Source organism: Rhea pennata, chromosome 1 (assembly GCF_028389875.1).
Source record: "Rhea pennata isolate bPtePen1 chromosome 1, bPtePen1.pri, whole genome shotgun sequence".
In the NCBI taxonomy this organism is placed as follows: domain Eukaryota; kingdom Metazoa; phylum Chordata; class Aves; order Rheiformes; family Rheidae; genus Rhea; species Rhea pennata.
This window is the reverse complement of record NC_084663.1, coordinates 115,886,361-115,899,147: the sequence shown is the minus strand read 5'-3', so window position 1 is coordinate 115,899,147 and position 12,787 is coordinate 115,886,361. Positions and strand designations below refer to the sequence as shown.

Here is a 12,787-nt window from a genome sequence, read left to right as displayed (position 1 = left end):
AATGGAATGTGGTAAAATACTTTTCGCACACATATACTTCCTATTTTATGAAGGCACCTCCATAAAAGCAGAAGGTAAAAAAACACAAATTCAATTTTCCTTGCTAATTTTTTAGATAGTATCTTTATTGCTCTATTTGGAGCAGTTACTTCAAAGTTTCCTCAAAAGTAAAGTGCAATTACTCTGCTTTGGCAACAATTCCTATCATATTTTTCAAGCGTTCTGCACTTTTTGAGAAGGATCCAACTAAAATCAATATAAAACTTCCAGTACTATCCACAGTTCAAGGCCATTAGTCTTTTAGCATTCATTCAAATGGCTTTTCTACTGTTATTCTCATCTGCTTTTTATTTCCGAGCAATTCTTTTTACCTTTTCTTTATTCTTTAAACATTTCTTCTGTACTTCTCTCTCGTCTATACTTTCATGATGCCTTTTCATCCCTTTTCATACTCATGAGTATCTTGTTGTCTAGCATATGATCAACAATTAATATGACAAGTTATCTGGTTGTTACAAAGTGTCTCAGACAGATATGTAGGAAAAAAATATCTGTGAACTAGTGCTCCGAAAGATTTAAAGAGATGTCAGAAAGTAAGTTTCTCTTCCACCGAAACTATTTTACGTTGTTAAGACCTGATGGGAGAAATGCTCAGCCATGAGAGAATTTAATCAAAACCTATTGAAATCGTGTCTTTCTTTCTGTAAAGTCTTATTTCTTCTGAACAAAATGATGAGGAAAAAGATTAACAGCCTACTACTTTGTTGCAGTGAGCTTTTAAAAAAAGGGAGGACAACACTGCTCATGTTCATGTAGGGTCTTGGAAAGTTTTTGCCTGATGGTGATATTACTAAGCAGGAGAATTCTCCTTGCAGGGACTGAGCATCAAGCAGATCCATTCATATCAGTCATATCAGCTACAGTCAACTGCTACAGTCCGTGGTTCACAAACACAGTGATCAAGATTATCTCATTAATTAACTGAATGAGCTTTATTACTTTATATTTCTAGCCATCATTATGAGCATTTTGCTAGTGCTCATGCTAAGGAAAAATGTTCACCTGAAGCATCGTATAACCGCCACAGGAGACTTTGAACTGCCACAGTCTTGTCCTGTGTTTGCAAAGCAGTTACCCGCTCTTCTGCAATGAGTGCATCTAATGATAAAAACTATTCTATTTCTGTGGGGTTGCTGGGGAGCTTTGGAAAAAAAAGCAACTCAAAACATAGCATTAATCATGATTAAAATGTGGTTCTGTTGCAGGTGGAGGCTTGATTTGCCATACACTTTAACAGCATTCCAGATGTGCTCAACAAAGCAGGCCAGACTATAAATACGTGCTGTGGGAAAGCAGGATGCCATAACTCTGTATATGCTCCTTTAGCCTGGTGCCCTTTCAAGGTGAACTGCTCCTGGTAAAAATGTCCCACATACATAAACTCTGTGAGCACAGTCTCTACAAGTCTCACCTGCCTAACTCTAACCTCCAAGAAGAGGTCAGGATAGAAGAGAAATAATTCTTAGTTCTTTCCACTTGCTGCATGGCCAAAAAAGCATCAGATGACATCTAATATTGCGTATGTAACTGGGTAATTAGAATAAATTTTCTCCATGTCCTATTTTCCTCTCTCTTGGAAATTAATGCTACAATACATAGATAGTGAGTTCCAAGTAATTATGGCTATATACAAGGAAGAATACCAAACAATGTTAAAATAATATTTGTATTTTCCTGCAATTTTAGTGCCTCCTGGCTAGCCACTGCATCAAGCGTAGGACAATCTGTTTTTACTTCCCCCCCAATGCAGAGTTTGCACTTCTAAAATAATCCTTTAATGTCAGGTTAGCACTGACATTGTGTTTCAAGAGATACGTAAATCAGGTCAACCAATCTTTTCCCTGAAAAAAAAAGAAAGAAAAAGAAAAGTTCATTATTTAGAAATTCTATAGCATGAATCATTTCAATAGAGCCTTTGGGAAATACCTCCAAACTCGCAAGCTGAACTCAAATAGATCCCATTGGGAAAGGCAGATCTTTGTGTCTTAATAAGCCTGAGTTTATATATACATACTGACATACACATTTTTATCTCTCTGCTTTCCAAAGGAGAAAAGCGTAGCAGTACCTGGCTAATGCACTGATATTAAAAAAAAAAAAAAGGAAAAAAAACGTCCTTGACTCTAATAGAGGATATTTTGGATGGAGAATTGTTCTATTATTTTTTTCTAAGATTCTTTCCCTCTTTTGTACTCCTCATCTCAATGCTTAATTAGCTCTTGTTTGCTCTGAGTTACATATTCAGACCTAGTGTAAGTGGTTGCAGCTCTTCTGCAGTCAAAGAACTTGCACCTGTCTGCATTAGAGCTGAAACTGAAAGGTGATTTCTATCAAGGTTTCACCATTTTATAATTAAATGCTAACCATGTTGCATGAAAATAACATAAAGACCAAGTCCCTGTGAGAGTTCAGTCTAAACTGAGTAAGCTTTGAATAAGACTGCAAAGCCTGCCAGACCTTAGGCCCCATCTTTTTAAAACCGGTAGCAAGGCCACTACGTAACTAGCAGAGTACTATCAGGTCCTGAACACATACCCAGGGGTGGATTTCAGCTCTAAAGTTTTGAACCTAGGACCTTAAATTTATCAAATATTCACTGACTCCATTAAAAATAAATCTCATTCTCTTAAAAAAAAAAAAAAAAAGAAAAAATCTTTGCTGAATTTGACAGTTGAGTTCTAGCCCCTTCAATATTTCTTTGTCAGCTTTCAGGTCTTGAACATGCCCCAGGTTTGAGTTTTCTAGTTCTGCTGCCCAATCTTGGAAAGGAAAGTTCAACTGTCACCCCTGCCCCCCAAAACCCAGCCCTTCTCCAAACTTGCTCTTTGGTAGCAATTTTTTTTACCCTGGAGAAGTATGTGATCTACAAAGACAGCAGAGCAAATACATGCAATGATGTGGATGAGAGAGGCAGGTAAACCAGATGAGCAATAGAGCATGATATTCACCTTCCTGTGCCCACTGTTTCCTCTTTTTATTTTAGATTGGATTGCTGAAAGAAATGAGGGTGGGGTGGAGAAAGGGTATGGGCTTAGAGTTTTGTTTGAAATGCATCCGCAAAGGAAGAGCCCACAAAAGGATGATGATTTAGAGAGGGAAAATGTTCCAGATTGAGAATCTGGCATAAACCTATGAGTAGGCAATAAGATGGCATTGACATTTGGCAGAATATTGCAATGAGGAAGAAAATTAAAGGCATGCTGGACAGGAACCAAGTGGAGCAAGTCCATGAATGTAAAGATGACAAATGCTGAAGTAAGGACAGGGGCTTGAAAACGGGTGGGAACAGGCTAAAGCAGAGAGCAGTGTATGGAAGACTTCCAAAGCAGCCTTTGAACAGATTGAAGAGGTGCCATCAGAATGATGGCAGAAAAGTCACTCAAGCTCTCAGTTTCACTGTCTGTAAAATGAGAATGATAATAGCTGCCTAACTCAGAGGTCCCTGTTGTAAGCCTAAATTCACTCATGCAAAGAATGCTAATATGTTTAGTTTATATTCTGTGAGCCAAATGCAAAACCCATGCATTTAATTCCATTAAAACCTAAGGGAATAAGCCCACTTCAGTGCAGATTTGTAAATGTAAAATGCAATTATGGTATGTTATAGAATTGTGATTGTAAATGATTCTTCCTGAGAAACTTTTCTTTTTATCCATGCACATAACAAAGGAGGTTTTAAGCCATGTATAAATTAGAGATAATAGCCAATTTCTGGACTAACCTCACACAGTCAGTACGCTAACTTTAAAAAGAAAGATGCGGTTACACTGTCTACTCACTGTAAGTCTCTGAGTAATAATTCATTTGATTATTTTTCCTGCAAGATCAGTGTTCAGACTTAGCTCCATAATGAGCACATTTGCACTGCTCTCTGTCAGACTCCTTGGGGCACAAGAGACTCTGTCCCCTGGTATGAGGCAAGGATGGAAAAATATGCTTGAGGGTAGTGGGGGGTCCACTAACAAGTGCTTTCACTCCCAGCAGCACTCTCTTAAAAGTAACTCTGTAAGTGGACCTTATCTGCAGAAAAATTCTTCGTAGACTGTTTTACCCTGTCCTTGTTTATCTTCTGACAAGCAGCTCTGCTCCTACCACTCTCCCAGCCTGTACAGCCTCAGAGGTTTACCTGGCCATATAGGCAGCAAAGAGGTGTGAGTCCATATCCATACAAGCAGGGAACAAGGGCAAATAGTATGTTAATTTGGCTTTATGGATCTCCTACATTAACTTGGAACGAGCAACAGCTTCTCTTTCAGGAAGCCAAAGGCACATAGCTGCATAGTCATTAGGATTTTAAATCCCATTTCTCTTCAGTGACTGACAGGTGAGTTTTTAATGATGTCTCATGGACCTCATAGCATTCAGATGGTGCAGTGGAAATGGGGGTGGGCTTCTCAAAGCATAAATTCCTACAGGAGACAGACGTTTAGATGTTTCTGGAAATCCTACTAGCAGACTGCCTGCATATCATAGCTCTGGAAGTCTTTTGAAAACCATCAGTGGCTCAAACCTTCAGTATTGGGGTGATAACTTTCAAGAGGTCATGTGCTTTTATGTCCCTAGTGGAGTATTCAGCATATCATTCTGTACAGGAAACATCTCTCCAAGTAGACAGGATGGTGCAAGTCTCATGTTCAGACTACTCAACTAGGATATTACTTGAGCAAGACAAAAAACCCTGAACAACCACTAGGTAGAAATATATCTTTATCTTTCACTGGAAAGAGCTTTAAGCCACAAAAAATCCATTTAGCACTAGTGAAAAGAAAGATATCTGCGCCCTTATAAGGAAAATCTTTGTTGTAAATCTTAACTATATTTTCCCTCTACTATTCTTCTTAAGACATTTTAATATTTCTTACATTTTTAGTGCATATCAGCATTTTTCAAATTTTCAAAAGCATTCTTTTGAACGGCATAACCTAAAAAATATATGTAAGGAATATACAGCATTTTTTTAAGTTCTCCTATTTCTCACTTTAATTTCTGTCATAATGTCAAAATACTTAGTTTTAGTATTAATACTCCTTCTGCTGGAGTAATGTACATATATGAATAGCTGAGCTATTGTCTTTGAGTTGCTGAAACTATTAGCTTCAGGGAAAAGGTGGTACACCAAGGGTCAAAATCATGCAGGCAAATGACTTCCCTACACTGCCAGCATGTTCCACTGGTCAAAAAGTAGAAAGAATTACATTAATGATAAAGAATGATAAAGAATATTAGTAAACATTTTCTGGAGAAATAGCTCAATAGCTGCTATCACTGCAGACTCCTTGATGAGCAATCAGGTGCCAGTTGCTCCAAGGTATAAGGATGGATGTATGCCTGCCACAGAGCTTCCTCACACAGCAACTGAGTGAGCTGGAGAAAAATTTAACAAATTTAATTGGGAAATCTGAAGTTCATCCACCAAGCTGATGAACACAGGAATGTCCCAGAGCAAGGTCTGAATCTGAAAGAAACCTGCTTTTTGGCATGTCTGTGCTTGTTATTGAGGAAGTGAGGAAAATCTGTCTGTAAGTGGGATATGGTTTTTAAAAACATTTTAGGAGATAGTATTTGACTTTGAAAGCATCAGAGCAATACCACTGGCAGAAAACTGACTTCCCTTACCTAGTCACAAGGTGAAGGTAAAAAACATCTTCAGGTGGGAACAGCCAGCAGCTCTGCTCTGTGCTTTTGATGCATGCCTGACACAGGTGCTGGGAGCTGTTCCTTCATATCTACCCAAGCAATTCTACTTATCTCTTCTAGAAGAATATGCTAGATCCCGTGTATCAAGGTTAGTGAGGGATATTTTGCACTGAGAAAACCTGACCAAAAAGCCCAGGGAGACAGGTCGATAATGGCCATCAGAAAGGTCAACAATTTTTGGCTATTGTTGTTGATGACTGGTTTTAAAGTTGGGATGGAGAATTTGTCCAATAACAATCTTTTGAGCTCTGCGTATGTCTTGAAACAAGATGCTAAGACCCATTGAGGGGTATGGAAAATTGATTCAGCCATGACCTTTTCTGAAACTCTCCACATCTTCGATGGCCTCTTTAAATGAAAACGTTTGCGTGCTCGGAAGGACTGGAGCAGCTTTTTCAGGTGTGCCTGCTGAGGTGTGCTTTTATGTTCTTGACATTTTACTTACCGTAGGGCTTTTTTCTTCAAAGAATGAACAGGGCTGGTGCCTTGTCGTATTTTCAGTCTGACCAGTGTTCCTTGCTCCTCTCTGAAGAGCTGTCACTCATGTAGCTCAGATCTCACTTCTGTCAGAGCAGCATTAGCCAAGTAGTTGTTTTCCTCTTACTTTCCACGGCTAAATTAAAAGGAGGGACATATACCAACTTTTTTCCTTAGCCTCCCAGGCATCACTTTACACCGTGAAAGCTGAAGGTGAAAGGTTTCCTCATATATGTGCACTGAAGCAGGATTATCTGTCAAATGAATGTGAACGCTGGATTCCCCCAGTAACGTGGGAGCATGTGGCCGATGAGCTAGGATCATCTAACGTGAGGCTGGTGTTGGCACTTTCTGCAGCCTGAGAATGACAGGGCACACAGAAAAAGAGCGCAGTCAAGGCTCGTGGAGTAGCCTCTGGGATAGGTCAGCCATGGCTACTGTGGAGTATATGCTACCTGGGCTGCAAAACTAGGAAGGGAGAGAGAGAAAAAGGGGAAAAGGATAGCTCAAAAATTTAACTTTGCCCCACGTACATGCTTCTATCAGCCTACCCTGAACACCACCGATTGCTTTCATGTTTAGCAATAATAGCCTTGTTCCAGGAACATTTTTTGTATCTGAAGTTAACATTGATTTTTTTTTTAATCTTCCCTTGTAGAATCCTTTGGATAATTTGTTTTTAAAATGTTGTACAGTAATTACCTTCTTTAAATGAATCATCTGACAAACTAGCTCTTCATCAAACTTGTTGCTTAATTTGCTGTTTCTCTTTTAACCTGGACCTTACAATAAATTCTAAGCTTGACTGTAAGCCATCAGTAGAACGTGGGAAAAGGGAAACTATTTACTAAGTTGCTAGATTTCATTAAGTACATGTAGATGAAAACATAATAGCTCAGAACAGCCTGATTTTTTTTCTGATGCTTTATTTGTGAAGTTAAAGTGATATAGATTTATAAACAAGTTCAAATCATTTTACACACATAAGTTCCAAGGCAAAACCCAAGTTCAAATATGTAGCAAATCAAACTTTTCACAATGCAACTATCCCAGCTTCACTTACAGTAAAGAGCAATTCCTCCATAAACTGTCTTGTGGGCTTTCTTCATGAGCAGCATGTCACCACTCCTTGTGCTTATTCTAGGGTTTAAGTAGGAGCATATACAGTCAAATGAACATTTCTGAGACCTCTGAAGAATGACTTTAGTAGTCTCTTAACTGTTCACCAGCCTTGGGCTGGAGGAGCACTAACTTTTAGAGACACTAAATGATGCTCTCCTTAGCTTCTCCAGCTAGCTGAACTACACTTCACATATAAAATTGAGGACCTCTTGACCACCTGTCCTGTTCTGACACAGACCTATCCAGGGTATCTCACCAGCAAATTAAAGCATGTGGCATGTAATCAAAGTTATTTTTAAGGGCTTCATCACTATGCTAACGTATACAAAAAAAAATCTAGAAAATATATCGAAATGTACCAAAATATCAATTAGACAGCTGAATTTCAGAGAGAGCTATCAGAATACATTTGAAGTGTACAAGATGTAGGGAACCAAACAAAATACAGCAGCTGTATCTTGCTGGCCCAAGACCAAGCTGGTCTTATGGCTCACTGAAAATACTTGTCTTCCTCAGATGAATGGAGGGAAGGCAAATTTTATTTAACCAAAAGAGAGATAAACTCATTGGTATCATTGTCATGAAGAATTGTAGGATCTGAACGAACCATGTAACTAAAATGCAAGTCTAAAGTACATACAGTTAATGAACAAATTGCTTACGTCATGATAAGGTATTGTTATACATGGATTTGAGAGCTAATCTAGTGCAGCATACTCAAGAGCAGCTAGAGAAGTAGATTACACTACCAGCTTGGGTTTGATGGCTTCCAGTGTTTTCACTGCTGAGTTAAAATTCAAAACAGGTTTTAATTCCACTGTGTTTCCATTTCCTGATTGTCAGCTAATGACTGCACTGTTCCTATATTGGTGACATCAAAATTGCAAGAGATTGCAGCACATTAGTTGAATACATTTTGATACTCAGAAAATATAAAGCGATATATAGGGCTTGAATTTCACATGGGGAAATGCAAAAATATGTAACTGAGAAATCCAAAGTATTCTCTAGTGACTTGTACTAAATGAGTAAATTATACTTGCAAAATCAAGTACTGAAGCTGGAGATTGCTGTTTAAAGGAGCTTTTCTTTTTTCTTTTTTTTTTTCCAAATTAGCTGTGTTTGTTATGCATTCATCAAATCCCATTGCTCCTAGACAGTCTGAATGTGTTGTTGGCATAACAAAGTCTCTAGAGGCTAGAGGGAGTAGACATCCCAGTGTAAGTGGGACAGCCTGTTGACTTGAAACACAGCCACCTTCCCCATCTCAAAATATATGCCAAAGCATTTCATAATGATTCAAAAATTAAAATTGGTTCTTTACACATCCTCTTTCAGAAAACTTGCTTCCAGGTTAAAGAAAAGCTCAGAGCTTTCATCATCTGTTTAGAAAGGAGTAAGAAGCATGTGCAATTTTAGTTTAAAAGATAAAAAATAAGCTCTGGCAAGTTCAGCAGAACTCAGAGAAAAGAGCAGTCGCCATTGAAATTGCACATAGCTGTACACATCCAGCCTTCAGCACAAAACGGGTTGGGACACTGTGTTGTTCACACAGATCAAAGCAGACAGTGAAGGAAGAGTTTAGAGACATGGTAGCAAGTTGAGAGCAGTTGCGCCCAGACGCAGCACTATCCTTGCACGGAGACTTTTAAACCAGTGCCATGATGGTACTGGTAGACACTGGAGACACCCCTTGACACAGCACAGAGATGAAATATTCTGTGGAAGCAGTGAATTGGCTCAGCTATGTTCTGTATCACCAAGTCCAGCTGTTTGGGATTCAAATTCATTCAGCAATGAGTTTTGAAAAATGAAAAATGTTCACCTGTCCCTCAACAAACAGAGAAATGGCCAAGAGCATTGTCCAGGTTTTAAATAAAAGACAAAGTTCTCCTAAGATAAAGCCCTTGAATGGAAACTCTCAGCTCCTTTCCACTCTAAAGCTATCAGAAATCAAGCTGCTAAGTCACTTCTGAATGTGGAATGTGTACTGCCAAGATTTGTAGAAACACTTCAGAAAACATCTCCAACACATCCAACTTTCGTCTCCAAATATAAATTGAATTGAGGCGAGGAGAACAAGAGCAATGAATATCACTACTTTTCTTACTTGAAAGCTCAGTAAAAGTTTTCACAAGCATTTAAACTTCTTACTTTAAAAATTTAATGCTGAATAATAAGCATGCATCATCTCACAGATGTTTGTCTAACCAGCATTCATAATATTGAGTTAACCTACAGTGACATTGCAGATAAAAACTAATGATCCAATATGCTTTTGCATTAGTGCTTTTAACAACAATTTTAAGTGTTTTCCTTTATGAACACTCAGTTTATTATTACTCATAATATATTTTTTCTCTTTTTATGTACAGTGATGAAGAGGTGAATAGTATTTCTCATTTATCTTTGTTTCAACAGGAGGGATATTCGAAACTGTGGAAAATGAACCCGTTAATGTTGAAGAATTGGCTTTCAAGTTTGCAGTCACCAACATTAATAGAAACAGAACACTGATGCCTAATACCACATTAACCTATGACATCCAAAGAATTAACCTTTTTGATAGTTTTGAAGCCTCGAGAAGAGGTAATTATCTCAATTACTGTTTCAGTAACATACATGTTCTATACTGCTTCTTCCCAGCCTCGTCTCCTGCTTTTGTTCTGATTGAAACATGTATGTATATAAATGGTAAGCTGAAACTTACCTTTCAAAGTTATTTGAACTAAGAACCAAGTTGGACCTGGACTTGTCATCTAGTTTCTCATAAAACACCTACATCCTGTCTGCATGCTAAGAGCCCCAGATGGAAGGTGGCAAATCCAACTGATTTTTCTTTCCAAAAAATATATTTGCCACCTGGAATTCTGAGGAAAATGATCACTAACTAACAGGGAGCACGGTGGGATGTCACAACCCATAATTAGCACAGATACCCATTATTCATAACAAATGATTTCTCTTGTACTTCAAAGCACAGAGGCCAATAGTGTCTCTGTCCTGAAATATTAACACTTCAGAAGGTTAGAGACAGAACTACAATTAATCTGTTATAAATAAGTGTAAGAATTGGAGTGGACAAGATTGGAATGTTTGCCTGTTCTTTTATATTCCCAGAGGGAAAATTATGGTCCAATTTACTTGCATCTGATTTACTTGCAGATCAAAAAAAGGGGGAGGGAGGGGAAAGAAATTCACAACTATCCTTAAAGTACGGTGTATTTCTTCACCTCTGGAGGTGAACTTGAAGTTTACTAACATTTTATATATAGCAGTCTAGTTCCTGGGATTATGGGGTGTGCACATAATCTGACACAGACAAGTCTGGGAAAAGACTCATAAGTCTCTACAACATTGCACATGTGCTTTGCAGTTCATTATATTATCCATTACTCTAAACGGTGCAAGATATGCTTGCTATAAGGCAAATGAAGGTTGGAAAATAAACATGCTTCACATCATGAATTCTGCTACAACACTGGTGAGCTGCTGCCTTCCAAATATCGAAGTTACTAAATTTTCCTTGTAGCAATTAAGTTTCTTACTAAAGACTGGGGAAAAAAAGGAGGATGGTTTCAAATAGCAACAATAGATTTTAATTATATTTACTGCATTGTTCTTCAAATATCAAATATATGCTGGAATTATATGATATAAAAATTCATATATGCTGGATTTATAATCCATATAATCCAGACTGAGACAAGATTTTAGATTTCTGTGATCCTTTAAGAAGGCTTCTGAATTAAACCTTGAAATCCTGTGCATTTTATGCTATCTGTAAAACACACATTTTAGGCTGACAACAGAAAATAATTGATTTTTGTCACATTTTATTACTTTCACAAAGCTAAATGCTAATTTTAAAAAGTTCAGTTTATTGTAAAGCTTGCATACTTAGTATTTCAGCCAATTACAATAATTTCAAGACTTCCCACAAGGAGCTATGTCACAAAGAGTACAGCATCGCAACTCAGTGCAAGGCTTTATCGCAGCCCATAAAGACCCTATTAGAAACATTTGAAGTAGATTTTACTAATGTGCAAAAGTAATTAATATTACTTTGTCTTAGGTCAGTGAGCCTGAGAAGACATGGGAGAGAAAAACAAATTAAATGTAACCTGAAGGAGGGGTTCTTTTGCTAGAAGTATTAACTACAATGGCTAGAGTATAGGTATAAGGAGAAAGAAACCTTAGGCCAACATGCATAACAGTTTTTTGATAATAGATACTAACATCTGACTGATTTTGAAAGGTATTAAAATACTAGTGTATGTTGGTTCTTCATTTCTCCATGCTTTATTGAGGGCTTTAGGTTTTCCCCCTTTTTTTGTAAACACAGACTATGAAGTACCATGAATCACAGTGCCCTTTACTGTCCGTAATACTCCAATAGCCTGAAATTAAAGCAACTCACATTGGTAACAGTTTGCCAGTCATGAAGGGAACCTTTTTACCATCTATTGCGACTCCTTGAACATATTCCCTGACATTCTGCCATGAAACTTAATTCATGTGACATCTCTTTGGCAAGCCTGTAGTCAGGAAGCTCCTGGTTTCTCCAGAATAATGCCACTCTGAGAAAGGCAATTTAGGAAGAATTAGTGTGATTTGAGGGTAATGAGCAGAGTTTTTTTTTTTTTTTTTTTTTTTTTTTTTTTTTTTTTTTTTTGGCAAGGTAGTTCTTAGATATAATGCTAACCAGTAAAACCATTTTCAGAAACCATTTTTAAGTCTTTCGGTAGGTTTAGGAGCAACTTGGTTACCTGTTTCACTTTGAAATGGTGGGGATGGATGGAGAATACATTTATTTGGTAAACACAGAGAGGTTACCTGCTTGTCCAGACTAACAACGTCTCTCTCTTCCCCAGCCTGTGATCAGCTTGCTCTTGGTGTAGCTGCCCTGTTTGGACCATCCCACAGCTCCTCGGTCAGTGCAGTGCAGTCCATTTGCAATGCACTTGAAGTCCCTCATATACAGACCCGATGGAAGCACCCTACAGTGGATAACAAAGATGCATTTTATATCAACCTCTATCCAGACTATGCAGCCATCAGCAGAGCAGTTTTGGATCTTGTACTATATTACAAGTGGAAAATAGTAACAGTAGTATATGAAGACAGCACAGGTATGTAGTAATGACGTGTTGCAAGTCGTGTACTTTTATTTGTGAATATGTATGTATAAATTCTATGAAAGATAGTGCATGTGATAGCTCAGCTTGGCATACTTTCTGCAGTTTTCCCTAAGATACAGAAGAAGAAGATCTCTTAAGGTGCAGATATCCTTCTAAACCTCTGCCTTTTGAAAAGCTGCTCATTTCATCACAACTTTAGGAGGCACCAGGATGTAGCACCTGAATTCTTGGTATTGAATAACATTATGCTTCCTTTCTGTGGAGCCAATGACATATCTTTGAACTGATAA

The 12,787-nt window shown here is 37.9% G+C and overlaps 1 protein-coding gene across 2 annotated transcripts in view; it reads left to right on the top strand.

Annotated features, from left to right (window-relative positions):
• Window positions 1–12,787, top strand: part of GRIK1 (glutamate ionotropic receptor kainate type subunit 1) — a 164,689-nt gene that overhangs the window by 75,126 nt on the left and 76,776 nt on the right. Inside the window, exons 2-3 of one of the 2 annotated variants that reach the window (XM_062573136.1) lie at window positions 9,778–9,945; window positions 12,231–12,488. In XM_062573136.1, the coding sequence (XP_062429120.1) occupies window positions 9,778–9,945; window positions 12,231–12,488 (426 nt within the window). Of the gene's footprint in view, window positions 1–9,777; window positions 9,946–12,230; window positions 12,489–12,787 lie in introns of those variants that run through there. The other variant, XM_062573143.1, reaches the window with a different exon arrangement.